The sequence below is a fragment of the Manihot esculenta genome, chromosome 14 (genome assembly GCF_001659605.2).
Source record: "Manihot esculenta cultivar AM560-2 chromosome 14, M.esculenta_v8, whole genome shotgun sequence".
NCBI classification, from domain to species: domain Eukaryota; kingdom Viridiplantae; phylum Streptophyta; class Magnoliopsida; order Malpighiales; family Euphorbiaceae; genus Manihot; species Manihot esculenta.
Window position 1 is genome coordinate 21,121,407 of NC_035174.2, and position 19,037 is coordinate 21,140,443.

Below are 19,037 nucleotides of genomic sequence, written 5' to 3' on the forward strand. Positions count from 1 at the left end.
CTGCAGAGTATTGTCAGAGCTAGCCAGAGGTGAGTGGAATAAACCTAAATTTTTAATTAATGAAATATGAATTTTGAGCATGATCCATGCATCATGAATGCCATGTGAATATAATAGGTTGCTTGCATTAGTTCACGAATATGTTGCATTGCATATTTGATGATGATGATGATGTGGATGGGCATTGAATGATCCTTTAGTCCTTGATATGTTATGATGAGATATGGTATGGTGTGTTTGCTGGTTGACCCATTCTACGTCCCGGCCAGAATAAGAGAAAGACCGGTTGACCCATTCTACGTCCCGACACTTTGGACTGTAGAGGACTAGAGGTGACAATACCATCCTTATGTGATTTGTTTGTGATGTGTTGCATTTCATGTAAGCATGAAACTTTAATTTAATGTTTTTCTCTATTCTGCTCACTGGGCTTTCTAGCTCACCCCTCTCCCCTAACCCCAGATGTGCAGGTTCAGGGTAGATCAGAAGGTTAGCCAGAGTTCTGAAGAGATGTTATGTAATAGTTAGATTGTGGACATGACAAATGTTTTGATGTAATGTAAAAATATTGAATAGTTATGTAATGAAATGTATGATATTGAGGATTAGAAATGTGCTTGACCTTACATGTACAGTTGTCCCTCTTATACACATGAGCTATAGAGTTGTTTATGAGATATGATATTATGATAGTCCAAGCTTCATGTATGATGAGACACCCCATTGGAGCATTTAATGAGGGCTCCAGTGGAGGTTTATGTTTATAGTTATGTGCATGCACAGGTTGAGCTTGGAAAAGAAAAGAAAAAGTTTACAGTCTTATGTATGTTGTTGATCATGTATGGGATTATTCAGGTATACAGGTTGTATGTTAGGCTTGCTACGGGTCCCGGCGGCCTTATGCCGACCTGGATCCTAGCGCCGGTAGCGGTCCGGATTTCCGGGACGTTACAGGAGCATTTGATGAGGGCTCCAGTGTGGGGTTTATGTTTATGAGTATGAGTATGCACAGGTTAAGCTTGGTGAACGAAAGAAAAAGTTTAAAGTTTTTATGTATATGTATGATCATGTATGGGATTTAACAGGTTTACAGGATGTATGTTAGGCTTGCTACGGGTCCCGGCGATCTTAAGTCGATCTGGATCCTAGCGCCGGTAGCGGTCCAATTTTCGGGTCGTTACAGTTTTTTTGCTTTGGATTGGCATTTAATTACGGCTCTAGTTGAGCGGTGGCGACCAGAGACGCATACATTTATGTTTCCCGAAGGGGAAATGACCATAACCCTTCAGGATGTAGGGCTAATAACCGAGTTGCCTATCAATGGTGCAGCTGTTACAGGCCGATCACGCCACTATTGGCCATTAGTTTGTGAGGCATTGTTAGGTGTCGTTCCACCTAACAATACCATAAGAGGGTGTTATCTGAAAATGATCTGGCTAGCTGAGGAGTTTAGTCAACTTCCAGATGATGCTAATAAGGAAGTTATAGAACGGTTCGCACGAGCATACATTTTGAGGGTCATTGGATCCTTGTTTAGTTATACATCTGCTTCACGTGTGAACCTTATGTTTTTACCTCTGCTAGCCGATCTAGAAGAAGCGGGCAACTATAGCTAGGGTGGGGCTTGTCTGGCATGGTTATACAGACAGTTATGTAAGGCGACAAATCCGGAAGTTATGCAGATGGCTGGTCCACTGTTTATCCTTCAGATATGGGCATGGAACCGTATTACAGCAGTTGTGCCTACACTGTCTAACCGGGTACCACTTCATGACGCTTCACTAGGCATCAGGTGTGTGATATTATATTATTATTTTTTTAAAAAAATTAATATTTAAAGATATGATTGGTAATATAATATGTTGTGCAGGTGGAGTAATGCCAGACAGATTACGAAGGTTGTCACCCATGTATTAGTAGAGTTGCGTTATCAGCTTGATCGTTTATTACCCGAGCAGGTAATATTGTTATAATAAATTAATAATTTAAATGCACATTAATTATGTTATAACGATTGAATGTTCATTTCAAGTCATTTGGGAGCCTTACACTACTGCCCTGATTGAGTCGCTTCCAGAATACTGTCGCCAAGGACGAGAAATTTGAAAAGCTGTTGTCCCACTTGTCTGCTTCCATATTGTAGAGTGGCATCAGTCGGATCGGGTTATGCGACAGTTTGGTATGCAGCAGCATATTCCTGCCGAACCTCAACAACCTACTGCACTTTATGATGTTGATATGAGGAAGAGCGACACAAATTGGGCAGAAGTACACTCTCATTGGATTGCGCGTTGGAACACCAGGGATAGAAGAATAGTAACTGGCCCACCAGCAACAGAGCCACTCCATTTCCACTCAGAGTATATGGAGTGGTATCGTAAGGTGTCCAGACGTTGGATTTCAATTAAAGGAGCGGCAATGAGATTAGGGGTATGACAGTTATTTTTATGTCATTTTAAATAATAACAGCACATATTAAATATTACAATTGATGAAATGTTGTGCAGGATGATGGTCTGGAGCATATGTACGCAATTGCTACCAACCCGATGACTGGGAGTATGACAGCTATTTGCGACCTCATTCAGTTTGTTTCGTTTTGTATGATGGAAGAGAGGCGTTAAACACAGTTGCCAGCTCCACATCCAGCACCTGTTGCACCGCCTACCATGGCTAACCCAGATCATCTACCTATTCCAGATTCTGTTTCACGGGGTAGTAGGAGCAGGACTCGTGGTCATGCTAGGGGCCGACACACAAGCAATACAAGGTGATATGGATGTGCATCTAGTTCCTCCCCCTATCCAATATCATCAGTCACAATCAGCATATGAAGATGCACCCAGTTCCTCTCGTGTGCCACTCAGCTCATCTTAGGTGCCTTCTATATTATATCATTCTCAGAGTCAGTTTATGGGATGGACGCCTGGACCGAATACAATGCCCTCATTTACGACCGGTGCGTATGGTGTGCCATATACGCTAGTAGGATCGGTTTTTCCTGCATTTCCATCGGAGTCTGCAAATGAGCCTTCCTCTTTTAGGCAGTTTCAGATGTCAGGTGAAACTACAGAGAATATTTTTGCAGGATATAATGTTGGATTAGGATATGGCCAGACTGGTGTCAGACTATTTGGACAATCCGATCCATCTGCAGCTGTGGTGCATGATCCAGGTTTCAATGCACCGACACAGGAAGATCTGGATCCCCAGCAATTTCTTGCATGGGGACCCTGGCACGGTCGCTTACGGGAGCCACATGAGAGGAGACATCGAGGATGTGGTATTGTTGATCATCACTGACTGTGAATTGACTATGTATGTACAAAGTGTTTTATTTTAATTATTTTAATTATGTTTATTAATTATACCCGAGCAGGTATTTAGTTGGGCCTATTGAAAGATATTGATTGATTATTATGATTCACTATCATTTCGGATAATGCAGGTGGTTATTAGGCATGATTTATTTGGCGGAGACTTTAGAAAGCTGTAACTGATATCATTCCATATTTTAAATTGGTGCGTGTAATTTTTTATTTTTAATCAATTATGCATTTTGATAGGATATTGTTTGATTTTTTTTTTTTATTTACCTTGTTCGGGTTGATGCGGATATGTTTATAATCATATAGTTTGTTCTTGGTTATCTGAGATTACGATTTGAATAGATTATTTGTGGCTATGTAAATTTTGTAAGATGTGTGTCTCACATCCTCGTCACCATCAAGTTAATAAGAGATGCTCCCAAGTTTAAAAAAGGTGTAGAGTTGCCGCTTGCTCTATGTTGGGATGGCTGGAATGAATCTGCTCAATGTTGGTCTTGGCATTGATCTTTTAAATGCATTCAAACGAGAGAGAAGTCTTCTTAAAGACAGCAATAATCATGGTGAATAATTAAGAGAATGACTGGAAAAATAAGTGTACATGAATTTATTTTTTCCTGAAATTTTATTTATTTGAATCGTTTGAATGTTGGGTTACTTTTGGTTTAGCATATTATAATTTTATCTTCTGATGAAAGGAAATATCTTTGTAAATTGTGTGAAAGGGGAAAAAGGAGTTGCATACACCGTCTGAATTATATTCAATGATTTTTTTTTCTTTACAAATGGTAAAAACAAAATCTTAAATTTTATCAATTTTAAATTGTTTTCTTTTAACAATTTAAATTAATTGCTTTATAACGATACTTTTTGCTATTAAATTTACTGATATTATAAATTTTGTTTGAATTCAATAATTCATGGTACAATTGTGCAATCATGCTCATAAATTTCATAAAATATGGTTTTTACAAAAATTATTAATAAAAAATTATGGTTTTTACAAAAATTAAATTTAACTTACATTTCAATATTTAATTATGTTTCAAATTCTTAAATATTTCTTATGTCATAAAAATAAACTAATATATTCAAAATAACTTAATAATTACATGAAATGATCAATATTTATCTACTTGATTTCCCACCCATACAAGTTTTCTTATTGTGCCCCACCCTGCCACATATGGAACAATGGACTCTCGACGTTTCTTTTATTTTGTTTGACCTCCAGTCCATCTCATTACGTATTTTAGAAGATCTCGGCCGACCCTTCTTTCTTATTCTAGCAATGTCAGGAACAAGAGGAAGTCCATCTGCTGTAGGCCAATAGTCAAGATGTCCAAGAGGATGGAATGTGTACGCATAACATTGGATGATACGATCCAATTTATAATAGTCAGATACAAATTGTTCGTAATCAATTGAATGTGACATGCATGCAGTAATAGCATGTGAACATGGTATCCTTATCTCCTGAAATTTGTCACATGTGCATGTTTGATCCATGAGTTTGACCACTTGCTTTTGCCTACCATTTGCAGTAATTATTTCGCAAACCATGGTCTGACTATTGAACCGTCTAACTCTATGTCCATTCGCCTTAATTGCATTAGCACGCAGAGTTTCACTGCAAAACTGACTGAAAATATAGCTCTTGCTTTGTTGTTCTAAAAAAGTTGTTCTTCGCGTATCAAAATAATGGACACACTGGTAAAAATTTTTTTCAACCATTACCGTTATAGGCAACGCCCGAAATTCTTTCATCATGCCATTAAGGGATTCAGTCATGTTTGTTGTCATCACCCCGTACCTCTGTCCACCATCATGTGATCTCGTCCATTTCTCTAAATTTATCTTCACTGCCCAATCATATGATTCAGGATGCACCTCCCTAATATTGTTCATTGCCTCGTAAAACTTTCTCTTCTGGTTTTCATTGGCTGATATGAATGACAAGTTACTCAAGATAAAATTTGCATAGGTCAAAAGTGAAATTAAATTAAAAAAAGACAGTAAACATCTTATTAAAACATGACACATACCTGCCTTGCGCAATACTTCCTTTATTGATGCATTTTTGAATGTTTTATTGTAATTACTCAAAACATGTCTGATGCAGTAACGGTGATGACCAACTGGAGGTTTCCACCAATATTTCTGCATTGCCTTAAGAATTCCAGCATAACGATATGAAATTACACACAAATCTTCTCGATTGGTCACAAAGATCCTCAAGCAATTCATAAACCACAACCAATTGTCACCATCCTCTTTATCAACAATGGCAAAAACTAATCGAAATAGTTGATTATTTCCATCGAGTGCAGTTGCACACAGTATACATCCGGTGTATTTTCCATATAGGAATGTCCCATCGATTGAGATTACAGGTCGGCAATGTTTAAATCCCTCAATCGATTGCTTAAAAGCCCAAAACATACGGTCAAATACACGACACATAGAATTTAATTGCACATTTATCCAATGTGGATTATCTTCAATCATGTATACTGTTTCTGGGTTAAAATGATGAAGAGCGGTCATGAATCTACGCAAACGACTGTATGATTCATTCCAACCCTCATAAAGTCTTGCAATTGCCTTATTCTTTGCTTTCCATGTTTTTTGATAAGACGGCTCGTAGCCAAATTTATCCCTCATTTCAGCTTGTAGGGTAACAATTTTTATATCGGGCTGCTGTTCAATTAATGCAAATATGAATGAACAAATGAAATTTTCATCCAATTGGCTATGATTTTTCGTCAACTGAGGATTTGTGCATGTGTGCGGCCCAGTGTATCTCGTAATTTTCCATATATCCTCCCCTTGTTTCTTGGATGCTCGAAGCCTCCATGCACACCCACTATCTTTGTCTTTACACTTTATTGAATAAGTCTTCTCTCTTGTTTCATGATAACAAAATTGGTGATGATGCTTTAGGTGATATTCTTTTGCAGCCGCAGCCACTGCATCTCTTGAAGAAAATATCATCCCAACTGAAAACTCTTTAGAAGGATCCCAAAAGGAACGACCTTCTAGCCTATTATACGGATCCACCCTAAGCAAATCGAAATCTATTTTTGCGTATGGGGGAGGATGAACAATATGCACAATAGGATTAGGAAATTGAGTGTTATAATATCGAGATTCACTCCTACTATCCTCCTGACGATTATCACCATCATCATCATCCTCAGTTGACATCCATGAATCGTCGTCATCATCCTCGTCCTCATCCTCCACTCTATCATATAAATTATTTGAAGGCCCTCCAAGACTATCAGATAAACCATAATCATCCACTATATTTTGCTATTCACATTGCTCAACATTTGATTCCACAGCAGTTCCAGATGGACCTACATTAGCATGCTCATTCGTCGCATCAGCACAACGAAGTATCTTAACATATATCTCTATACCAGGTAGACCACCAATTTGATATAAGTAATTAAACATGCTAGATACATCATTTTCACCTCATATCTCTATGCATTCAAATTTTAAGAATCCATCCACAATTGTAGGCTTTCTAAAACTAATTGTCTCTACATATTCATTATTCTCAAATAATCCAATGGCACGAGCAATTTTCCGACCAATTGATTAAAACTTATCCGTTTACCCATGAGAACAATATTTGAAAAACTTCCATCGTAATCGTATCCATGAGAACAATTTATAATATTTCCATCTCAATGAATATTAGCATATGCAGGAACTGCCATTTTTCTGATAAAAATTTAAAAAAAAAATCTATAAATTCAATATTTCCATAATTGCTAAAAAATATTTTTTCATTTTTTAAAATTATAATAAATCAAAATTACACACAACAAATATGATATACTTATTTAAAAAAAATAAGAATTTTTATGTACTTACCTTTCAAATATGAATCACTCAATTATGTTTGAATCGATATAATTAATGAAATTAAATGTTCTAATTCCTGCAAAAAAAAATTTTATTAATAATTTATTTTTCATTACAAAATTTACAATAAAAATAAAAAAAATTTTAATTTATAATAAAAAATATCTAAAACTTACTGTTGATTTTTTTTAAAAGTCGAGTTGAAACAAGTAATAAGATACGAGAGAAAGAGAGAATAAACTTGATAATAAAGATGATAAGAAGGTAGCAATTTGAGACGAGAGTGAAAATAAACTTAACGATAAGAAGGTAGCAATTTGAGGTGTATTTATAGACGGGTGGGAGTATAGTTCAGCAGTTTTACTGCCGAATTATTTTAAATGCAGGCCATTGGGCGGTTGGAGCGGTGTGAATGTGGAGGACATGTTCGGCACTCAAAGTGCGGAACATGTCCACGTGATATTTCCTAGCGGGTGCAGAGATTTCTGCACCCTGTGACATTTGCATGCATGTCAATTATTTATAAATTTATTAATAGATTTATATGTTTTTATTTACTAACTTGATTAGTTTAGATTACCTTAAATTAGTTATTAAATAGTAAAATATTTCCTCTTAAATTTTAGATATACTCTATATATAATTTCTCAAAATCTCTAAATGAGGAAAAAAAATCATACCTGCATAAAATTTTGCATGCATACCTGTATAAAATTTCAAGTTCTCAACTACATGTGATATGTAGCCTCAATTAATTACTTAATTAACTTAATTTAATGTAATATTATACTGTATTCTTAATACTTCAAATGATTTAATTAATGGGTGACTCATACTTTTTTAATGGGTAATTACTTAGATGTCTTTAAAATTTAATCTAATTAGTTAAAATATTTAATACTTTTATAATCAATTAAAAATTCTCTATATTTTATTTTTATCTATAAACCAGAAATCCTTCATTTTCATAACCATTCTTTCATTTTTTAAGAGATAAAAATTTATTTAGTTTTGAACAAAATAAGTTTACGGAGATTATATCTAGGGATGTAAATGGATAGGGTACCCGCGAAAATTAAACTATCCAAATCCGAACCTGATTTATATTAGTAATATCCGAATCCGATTAAAAATTAATTTAAACTATCCGAATCCGTTCCAAATTCGATTATTATTATCCGAATAAAATCCGAATCCGTTTAATCTTATATATTTTAATTAATAATTTATATAAAAAATATTCTTTATTAATAATTTTCATTTAAAAAATTTAATATTTCTAAAAAATATTTAAATTTAAATTTTTAAATAAAAATATATAAAAAAATTTATAAATATTATTGTAAAATATATTTTTTATATTAAATTAATTATTTATATAAATGGGTTTGGATAGTGGGTACCCTGTACATAAAACCCGAATCCGATCCGAACCCGCAACGGGTATTATTTTTAAAACACAAACTCATCTCAAACCCGATTATAACTATCCAAATCCGTTTTATTAGGGTTCGGTCGGATCGGGTACCCAAAAATATCTGATCCGTTGCCATCCCTAATTATATCAATATAAATAAGAAAATTATAGACAATAATAGTATTATATAATATGTTTATGTGGTATGTATTTATTAATTTTTTATTAACTTATTATACTATATAGAATTGAGGGAGTAAAATTAACCTTTTAGATTTATTTAAATATATTTATTATTAAATTAAATTTATAAAATTGTTTACGTGTTACAATAATCATTGTAGTATATAATCGCACCAATAAATGGGTCCTTTATGGGAAGAACTTGTCCATATGTGGTTGTTTACGTGGAACAATCATTGTAGTATATAATCGCTCCAATAAATGGGTTCTTTATGGCAAGAACTTGTCCATACATGCAGATCCAATTTTCACGGCAAAATCATTGCCAAAAGAAAGGATTTTGCTGCATGTCTTCCTCTAAGAATTCTCAGATGAACAGTTCGTAGCTGGAATCACATAATGGATCCACATTTCTCTCTAAAACTTCAATTTCTAACCAAAAAAATACAGAGGTTAACGTTAACCATATAATTATAAGAAAGTTTTTATAATGTGATTTTTGGAAAAAAAAAAATCATATAAGAAAGTTTATTTTTATGTGATCTGATATAACTTATTTCAAGAATGCAAAATCATACTAGATTAGATCAATGCAGATATTCTAAAAAAAATATAAATTATTTTACTGTAATTTATTATAATTAAATGAATCACTAATATTATTAAAAAATAATGGGTAACTTACTATTTCAAAAAAAAAAAAAGTAACTTATGATATAGTTCTTGAGGTCTAACTAATCTATAATTTAGCCTCTAATATTTTAATAAAAAATAATATCCCCTAAGATTTTATTATGTTAACAAAATATTCTTCCTATTAAAATTCACTGTTAGACGATAAAAGTTTATCCTTTCATATTTTACTTTTTATAACAATTTAATCTCTTTAGTTTTTATAATAATTTAGTCTTACAATAATTTAGTCCCCTTCATTTGAATTAATTTTTTCAATTTGTGATTACTGACAGTGAATTTAATAAAAGAACTATTTTATTAATAAAATAAAATTTAAAAAATAAATTGTTTATTATTAAAAAAAATAAAGATTGAATTGTGAATTTTATTATATTCCAGAGACTACAATGTAAAATACTCAACAAATAATTATTTACTGAAAAATTTTACATTAGATGTAGGATGTAATCTACTTATAATATAATCAGATTTAGGTTTTGATAACCGCTGAATTTTATCATTTTAATACGAGATCAGGCTCGCAAGAGCAGTATTGGTCCGAGGCCCATAAAATTTTTTAGATGGGTCTGTCCGGTTTCTTTAGTCCTGACTTAATCTTATTAAGTGAATTGAGTCACTCATAAATCCCAGCCTGTCCACTACGAGTTCGGTCCTGAAATGCGATCGGAGAAAGGATAGCAAATCCCAGCCTTGTCTACACGCGCGCCGGAGAGAATTAAATGGCCGTCTGGCGTATGACGTTTTCGTATGTATGGAACTGTATGATGGAGAGTATTGTAGCTGTGAGGCCATTAGGTATCACTAACAGACAAAAAAAAAAGAATAAACTCAAACTTACATATATAAACCATAAATCTTATTTTCTAGATTTCAGAATATTAGATTTAAAAGAATAACATCATTGTTTATTCTAGATTTCAGAATATTAAATTTAAGAGAATAACATCATTTTTTATTTTCTTTATGATCTTGAATCTAGAAAACCAAGGATCGCGATAGAAAGGAAGCAATTTTCTATGAGTTTTGTTGTTTCAGTTGGCCATTGGTGGTCTTGTGTTGCAGTTTATAAAAAAGGGGCTCATCGGCTAGTCTACAACACGGCCTGGGTTTGCTGATTTGCAAGGTCAAATGGTGAAGCTGTTAACAAAGTGGCTCTTGACAAGCTGTGTAATGCCACATGGTTGTGAAAGCCAGCTGTTTTCCGTTAACCGAGTATAATAAATCGGAATCATATATAATAGTTAGTAGAAAATTTACTAAATAATTTAAATTAACTATTTTGAATTAAAAAAAAAGTATATTCAAAAATTATTTGAATCTGATTCGGCCGAACTGTTTCAACATGGTTGTATAGACATTGGTCCGCTGATTTCAGAAAAATCATTTTTAACTTCTTTTATATTTTTTTTTATGATTAAAATATTTTTCTTCTTATATGCAGAGGTGTAGCTCTAGGTAATTCTAGAGATACGTTATGTCATATTTTTATTAATTTTGATTTATTACAGTAGCATGATATTTTTATTAAATTTTCTTTTCAGCCATCAGATCTTATTCAATTGCAATTATGGTAGAGGAAGCATGTATTCAGTGGCGGAGCCGGTACCTTTCATTCACCACTGCAGTGTGGCACCACCGGCTGCGCCGCTGCGGCACCTTCATCTCCCTTCAAAATATTTTCCGGTCGCCGGTACGGCACGTGCCCCTTGCCGAACTGTCCCTCCGCCTCTGCATATATCGTATGGATGTCGATATAATTGATATATAATATGGACTTTCAGTTTATTAATGTAAAATAAATTCTGCCATAGTATATGCTGCTATATAGTACCTGAAAAATCAGGGTTTTGATTGTGATTATTTTTTATATTGCTCTCGCAATTTATATGTTTTGCTTAGTGAATTTCTCGTCGGAAAAATATTATTGCTAACGTGACAATTAAACTTTATTTAACAGACTTATTACCTTGCATTATCAATAAGTGAATTTGTATTTTCTATTGTGATAGTGTTTTCCTGCGAGATGTAACTATGTAATATAAATGATGAATTACAGGTAAAAAAACTCTAGAATTTATTTCTATTTAGTTTAGAATTTTTAACTTTATAAATACTCATATATTTTAATGATCTGAGATCCAGAAAATAAGGTTTTATAAGAATTTTGTGAACTTAGAAAAAATTTAGCCCCAGAGCAGAATATTTCCCCCTTTTATCCTATTTCTTCCCCCTTTTATCCTATTTCTTCCCCCTCACGTGAAATGGCCTCTCCGCTATAGCAATACCTGCCTCTTGATGCAGGTCCGTACGTAGGGATAACCCCAGGACCATCCCTGTGTCAGGCAAGCATTTAATTCCCTTCGGCGCGTGAGTGGGCAGGGCTGCGAAATGACTGGATCCGCAGTCTTTTCTTCTTATGACCGAATTTGAGGGAAAATGAACGGAACCTAGGAAAGGGCTGGCTTTAAAGCTGAAATGAGTCGGGCTGGTCTGATTGAGTGGCTTAAATAGGAGTTCGATCAGGAGAATAAACGGATTGAGCCTTACTTATTCGGGGGCTTAGAAACCTCCTGATTGTGGGCTGCTACTATCGGCCCGGTCTCGTAATGGAATGGAGAAATCCAGTGGTCATTATATTCTATTATTTTCATCTCATAATTTTTTATTTTAAGATGTATCAAATTATTGTCTTTTTTTAATATTATAATTAATATATAAGTTGACTATTCTTATTAATTGTTTATTTTTTTCTTAATTAAGAATTCAAAATATCTCTTTAACATTTAACTCAAATAATAATTTTTTGTTTTAATAGAATTTAAAGTTCTCTTCTTATATTAAAGATGGATATAATTAAAAAATAAATAAATAAATTTAGGATATAATTAAAAAATAAATAAAAAAACATTTATTCTAAAATAATTATCATTTTTTAATTGGACAAAAATTATAAAATATAAAAGTAAAAAAAAAAAAAACCCATATATTCTTTGCATTTTTAGATTTTGGTAATATTTCATATTTTCTCTAATAATAAATGGATTGCCGCCAATAGGGTAGCCTGGTTGGTCTATGTTGAAGCAGAAAAGTAACTTGAAATTGAGGATTCTAAGCATGATGAGCCTAAAGCTTTAGTTGTTTTGGCAATGATTATGGTGGATGATGATGAGCTTGAGTTGGAATTTCTTGAGAATTTTACTATAAAGAAAGAAGCTGAGAGCAAGAGGAGCTAAAAATTATACATATATATTAGATTTATATTGATAGTAATGAGAATAAACAGGCAAAAAATAAAAATATAAAGAAAAGAGAAGCATAAAAAGAAATAAAATAATCCTGATTGAATTTTATATTATGAGGATGAAAGTATCTGATGAAAATGGAACATGTTGAGATTTTTCCCCCTTTTATTGTAAATCTTGGTGAATTAAATGAAGCTGAGTATGTTATGTTAGCAGAAGAAGCAATTGCCCTATATTTCCTCTTTTGTGGCTTTGTCAATTGTATTTCAACAAATAATTACATTGACAACCATTACCTAACTATCTACCAGAATATCATAACTAACTCAGGCATTGTCCCACTGCTTAACAAGTTCTGCAAATCCCTCAGCAGAACTAACAGCAAATTCTGTGAGAGAACTCATTGCAACAGACATTCCAGCACACAGTACCCTTATGGCAACTTCAGCCATTTTCTCTGCTGTCACCACCTCTTCTACTTCACCAACCTCCACCAGTTCCATATTTGATCCTGGTTCATTCAACAATCCAGCACCATATCTCTTTGACCCACTCCTGAGAGGATCATCTCTTAGCTGCTGTGCATAAAGAGATCCCATCCCAGCAGCAAAAAAGTCCATTCCATCAAGAACTGGCTTCTCCTGAATGCTATCAAGAAACCTTGACCATTGAATACAAAGTCCAAATATTGGAAATGTCCCACTGGACCGACGAGGAGAGAATGGTAATTTTGATGTGTCAGGATCTGATCTAACACACCTGAGAAGCCACCCGGTTAGTGCGTGCATATAGGATCGTTGAGAAGTGATCCATGCTTCAAAACAGGCTCGCCAATTCCTCAGTTCCGACTCGAGATTGGCAGCTGATCTAGCTAGTCTTTGAGGATCAACAAACGACATGGAGGAGCGCCTTTTTGCATCTAATTTTGAAGGTGTTCCCGCTAGTAAAAGTTTTGCCTCATCTAATGTCTGCTTTTGTGACTGATGGCATTCTACCATTACTTTCCACATTCTTGCTAACCTGTAGTATGTGAATAGAAGAATAAGCATGACAGATTAGAGGATGATTTCCTTGGTTTCTTATTGTTCAAAGCTTTGAGGTCACTAAAAAGAATCTTAGGTTTCCTTTTTTTTTTTTTCAGAAAAAAAAAGTTTTACAAATTTTCCGACAATAATTATTAGAGATCTGATGTTTCTACTTCTGCATTAAAACATTTTAGCAATAACACTAACTTGATTATGCATGCTTCTTGCATTGAGAATAGCTTTCATGTTCTATAAAATTAATGCGGGAAGATGAGTGGTATACCCTTGCACTAATTCCAAAAGTTGAGGCTGCAATTCTTCATCCCGTAAAGCTTCTATTCTTTTTGAAACAGCTTCAGCTGAGTGAATTGAAACTTGTAATTGGGTGTACAGATCTCTAATGGCTACTCCTGTTTTGTCCACCACAGAAGGTTCTTCCCCTTTTACATCTTGGTTCCTGAGTTGCATTTGTTTCTTCTCATATGCAATTCGAACTCTTTCTCCCGACTGTTCAAGTAGCAAATGAAAATTTTGGTACATTAATAATGAAACGATACAATGACTAGGAGAACTATATTCAATATATTGGATTTGACAGGAAGTATGTTTTAACAAGAGATACATGTAATTTTTTACCGAGTTGAAAAGTCTACAGAGGAGTTTGCAGACGGTAATTCTATGCTTTAAAACTTTGGGCAATAAATGCAAGCTAGAAAGTTTACAAGTATACCTTGACTTCATCATAGAGTTTCTTCTCCCAGACATATAATCTATCAAGTACTGATTGGTGGCTACCAGAAAGAATGCAGGATTCTTCAGAGAAGTCGCTACTGCTTTCATAACCTTCATCTCTAGAACTCGAGGAATTGATAAAATGTCTCGATGATGATGAACGAGATGAAGCTGAGCGGAACAATGCTACTGGATTCAGCATTTTAATAGCTGTAGAAGCAAAAAGTTTTCAATTAGTATGCAGAATCCTTATAACTGCTATAGATGACTAGCACTACAAATGGTAGTGTGGAGAAGGGTTCACTTCTCTGCATTATGGCATGTATTTTTGTAACTAGAAGTCTAGAATGGATAGAATAAGCACTTTATTTTCCACATCATTATGTTCAAGAAAAATCTGATAAGAAAAATGTTGAGATATGTTAGAACGCATTTGGAGTTCTCACAACATTGTTTCTTCAATTCATTTATTTTATACTATAAAAACACTGATTCCCTTCAGTTTAGTAGGGAAGTCTTTGTCTTGTAAAGGATACGTAGGTGTTACAGTTAAAAATCCCAAGTTCTGTTTCTTTGCTTTGACTTGATACAGAATTAATTAGGGTCGATGTATTTTAGATCACCACTTGGAAAGGAAAAAGAAAAAAAGAACATAAAACTTTAATGGAGAAAATTCAAATTATCATCAGGAAGTTCAAATACGGCAACACCTTTTCAACTTTATTTCCCCTACTGAAGAGGCCAAGCCATACATAGCCCCTAAAATATTTTTTGAAGCTATTAATATTAACAATTAGTATCAACATTAGTTGATTCTTCTCAGATCATATGTCGTTCGCTAAACCTGTCATACTTTTGCAATCCAAATGTGAACCACTCATGGACGTAGTTGTTAGATGTAACACATGAATTCATAGATTTTCTCTAGTCAAGTTAATAGAAGCTGCTGGTTTAGTATTCTCTAACCTGTGAGCTCATTTGACATTGGTGCGTATTGAGATTTACCAGACTCTAATAATGCTGAAACCTCCTTGGCTGAATCACAAGCAATTGTGAATTGATATTCAAGATCCTTGATAACTTCTGCCATGCTTGTTGGCCTCCGGTTTACATAGACAGTAAAAGCCGGAGTTTCTACTTTACCTTCACCTTCACCAACTGGCATTTCTTGATTTCGAACTTCAACCTGTCTGGAATTTTGAGCTCGTGATAATTCTATCTTTGCACTACCTTGTGATTGTAGTCCTCTCATTTCATGTTCACATTCACTTCCACTATCAGTTTCATCCTTGTCATCATCCTCATCCTCATCCTCATTGACGTCTTCAACAAGAACTTCTTCTCTATTATAACCGGGATCAACTTTAGCTTGCTCCTCTGTTGCATTTACCTTGTTATATAGTTCTTCTTGTTCAGTTTCATCTTCTAAATCAGGAATCCCTTCTTCTTCTCGAACTTGCCTTAGTCCTCTAGTGTCATCATCCATCACCATCTGATCAAGGCTACTTCGAGAAGGATAGCCATAGTAATCCAGTGAGGAAAATGGATTCCAAAAACCATCCCACTGTGAAGTTTGAGGTGAAGGGGGAGGAATATTGGGCCTGTTATTGGGGGAATAAGAAAAGAATGATGAATACACTGGTGGGGATTGCATTGTAAAGAATCCATTCATCCCATAATGGTGCACAGGAGAGTAAGCTTCAATTCGAACAGTTTCCGGTGATTGAGGCCTCTCCTCAACTGCAACTGCTTGGTTCCCCCCAGACCTTAGGTAGTTAACTTTCAAAGTTGAATTAGGTCTGGACTGAAGAGATGATTGTGAAAATGATCCAGGTGAAATTGAGACGAAACCTGGACTTGTTTTCTTTATAGGGGTAAAGGGTGGAGTTATAAATGAATCTAGCAAGAATTCTCTAGGCTCATCTCCATCAACATACTCACGAAGAGCTGCTGAAACTCTTCTCAAGGACTGTATATAAGCTAAGTGTCCAGAGGCAAACTTTGTTCTTTGCTCTACAGCCTGCTTAATGAAACGTTTTCTATCTTTACAAAGCTGAACTGCCTCTTCATCATCCAGCTTTGATGTAGAACATCCCATTTCTTACTTTCTCTCTCTCTCTTTCCTTTCCCTTTCTATTTCCCTTTCCCTGTGAAGTTTACTGGATTGAACAAAAATCCCAACAGTAGCCCTTCTTATATCTCACCAGAATCATATGAATTTTCAACAACTGTTGAAGAAAAGCAAAGAAGTTACATCTAGTCCATTGTTAACAAATATCAAACACATACAAAGCAAGCAATGGGAAAAGAATTTCCTCAGAAATCAGAATGCTCAAAAGAGCTAGACTTACAGATATGTTTATGCTTTCTTTTCTACATTTCTATATACAAGAATGATTTCAAAAAGAGGTGGTGCTTCTTTTCTTTGTTTTCAAGTCACTATACATTTCTAACTTGCATAACAGATCAAAGAAACCGGAGATTCTTTTGTTTTTCATGCTTTTCTCTATTAATTCTCAATAACCCAAGAACTCAAACACTTCATATTCCAACAGAGAACAAAAAATTAAAAAAAGTAGAAATTTATTTTTCTTTTCTTTTTTGAAAAAAATAATATAGGTGAAGAATTTACAAGAAGATATGTGGTAAAATACAAAAAGAGAATAGTGATGAAAGATAGAAATGATTAAGGGATGGTCAAATTGAAGAATTATGATTTGTAGTTTCGAGGTAGTAAAAGAGAAAGAAACAACAAAAGAATATAAAGGTTTTTCTAAAATAGCATAAAGATAAAGAGAACTGTTTCTGACTGATCAAATTCACAGTAGAAAATCTGCAGTATGAACCCTGAACTAGTAAAGAAAAATAACAAATTTTATTTATAAAAAATAACCATCATTAGAATATAAATGCAGAGATTATCAACGGTGGAAAAACAAATTCGAACAGAAGGATGACGACCCATTTGAAATATTAACAGGAAAATTAAAAAGATAAAACAAAAACAAAAACCCATTTCAGATCATCATAAATCACTGGAAGAAGAAGAAGAAGAAGAAACTACAGCAAACTCCATTTTTCCATGGAAAATGGAAGAACTTATGAACATTGTGAGTCAAAGGATACACAGGCAATGAGAAGAAGGGATTACAGACTACACAGAGAAGGATCATAACCTTGGGTGTGAAGGTAACGTAGGCGGGAATAAGAACAGAGCTTAGCTAACTGGTTCAGCAAGTCACCAACAGAGAGCCACAGAGACAGAGAGAAACGTTGAGAGAGAAGCAACGGTCAAAAATCAAAGATGAAGGAATGAGAAAAATAAAATAAAATAAAATAGAAAAGAGAAACTGGAAAAGAGCACAAGAATAGGATGAGTAAGAACAGAATATGACAGCTACAAATAAATGCCCTTCATATTTCGCTTTTATCACATTAATGCCATCGATCTGTGTGCCCAATTCCATTCCATCGACGATGCACCTGGAATTTATTATCTATTTATTTTTTATTATTATACCGTTTTTTTTTTAAATGAGATTAAAAATTAAAAATAAAATTAAAAATCTCTTAAATTTAGATTTTATTCTCAAACTAAATTTATTAATGTTATTATATTATTATTATATTTTAATAGATATTGTGGTTTATTTTTTTATTTTGATATAAAAATTTTAAATTTTATCTGAAAAACAATAAAAATGATAAAATTAATATCTACATAATATACTCTAAAAAAAATAATATATTATGAATGATTGCAATTTTTTTTTCATTTTTTCAATTTCACTCTACTTTTATGTTATGAATTAAAAATTTATATTTTTATACTAATTTTAATTACACTCAACGTTATATTTTTTATTAAAAATTAATAAAATTATTATAACATTTAACACATTATTATTACGTCTCTGAAATTCAAAATAGAATACAGTTGGTTAAAATTTAAAAGATTATAATTTAATTGCAAAATTTTTTAAGTTTATAAGGATTAGAGTTTTCTTATCAATTTTTTAAAATTAAAATTGATAATATTAAAAAATAATATGTATTATTATTATAAATTCTTTAATTTTATTTTTAATATATCAGTTTTATTTTAATTTAATCTTCAATTAACTTACTTTTTAAATTATTTTTTAAATTCATACTAATTATTATTATAATTAAAAAAAGTACATAACTAACAATATGTTGAAAGTAAAAAAGGGTTGTTTTAAAAAATATATTAAAAATAGTTATAATTATTTTATATTCTAAAAATTAATTATTTTAAATTAATTTTATATTTTATATTATGAAATATAATTAATATATATTATTTATCATTCGCTATTTAAAACTACAATAATAATTAATGTGAATTAAAAAATTAAAATATGGATTAATTTTGAATTAAATTAAAATAAATTAAATTAATATACTAAATCATTGATAAAATTAAAAAAAATCATAATAATAATAATTATTTTCTTTTAGTATTATGAATTTTAATTTTAGAAAAAATCATTAAAAAAACTCTAACCTTTAAAAA

At 33.0% G+C, this 19,037-nt stretch overlaps 2 protein-coding genes across 3 annotated transcripts; both read right to left on the reverse strand.

Annotated features, from left to right (window-relative positions):
* Positions 1–4,454: 4,454 nt before the first annotated feature.
* Positions 4,455–6,788, reverse strand: LOC110621457. The gene is made up of 3 exons (XM_021765739.1): positions 6,693–6,788; positions 5,372–6,641; positions 4,455–5,269 (listed from the first exon to the last, which is right to left on the reverse strand). The coding sequence occupies exons 1-3, from the start codon at positions 6,786–6,788 to the stop codon at positions 4,455–4,457; spliced, it is 2,181 nt and encodes a 726-aa protein (XP_021621431.1).
* A 6,034-nt stretch (positions 6,789–12,822) lies between these two features.
* LOC110620090 (protein ALTERED PHOSPHATE STARVATION RESPONSE 1) lies at positions 12,823–17,833 on the reverse strand. Of its 2 annotated transcripts, none has more exons than XM_021763671.2 (5): positions 17,677–17,833; positions 15,467–16,728; positions 14,499–14,710; positions 14,052–14,275; positions 12,823–13,763 (listed from the first exon to the last, which is right to left on the reverse strand). In XM_021763671.2, exons 2-5 carry the CDS (start codon positions 16,596–16,598, stop codon positions 13,070–13,072), a joined length of 2,262 nt encoding a protein of 753 aa, XP_021619363.1. In that variant the 5' UTR covers positions 16,599–16,728; positions 17,677–17,833; the 3' UTR covers positions 12,823–13,069. The 2 variants fall into 2 exon arrangements, with proteins under 2 accessions (XP_021619363.1, XP_021619364.1); XM_021763672.2 differs by lacking the exon at positions 17,677–17,833 and adding an exon at positions 16,852–17,670.
* Positions 17,834–19,037: the final 1,204 nt, after the last annotated feature.

What these genes read in the sequence shown, in the direction of transcription:
- LOC110621457 (XM_021765739.1), bottom strand. Translation starts at nt 6,788, where the DNA reads ATGTTTAATTACTTATATCAAATTGGTGGTCTACCTGGTATAGAGATA. An exon ending in CGACGAATGAGCATGCTAAT is followed by an intron (nt 6,642 to 6,692) that starts GTAGGTCCATCT and finishes CAATGTGAATAG; the next exon opens with CAAAATATAGTGGATGATTA. An exon ending in GGAAGTATTGCGCAAGGCAG is followed by an intron (nt 5,270 to 5,371) that starts GTATGTGTCATG and finishes CATTCATATCAG; the next exon opens with CCAATGAAAACCAGAAGAGA.
- LOC110620090 (XM_021763671.2), bottom strand. Translation starts at nt 16,598, where the DNA reads ATGGGATGTTCTACATCAAAGCTGGATGATGAAGAGGCAGTTCAGCTT. An exon ending in AATGTCAAATGAGCTCACAG is followed by an intron (nt 14,711 to 15,466) that starts GTTAGAGAATAC and finishes TTGCTTCTACAG; the next exon opens with CTATTAAAATGCTGAATCCA. An exon ending in CTTTTGGAATTAGTGCAAGG is followed by an intron (nt 13,764 to 14,051) that starts GTATACCACTCA and finishes CACATACTACAG; the next exon opens with GTTAGCAAGAATGTGGAAAG.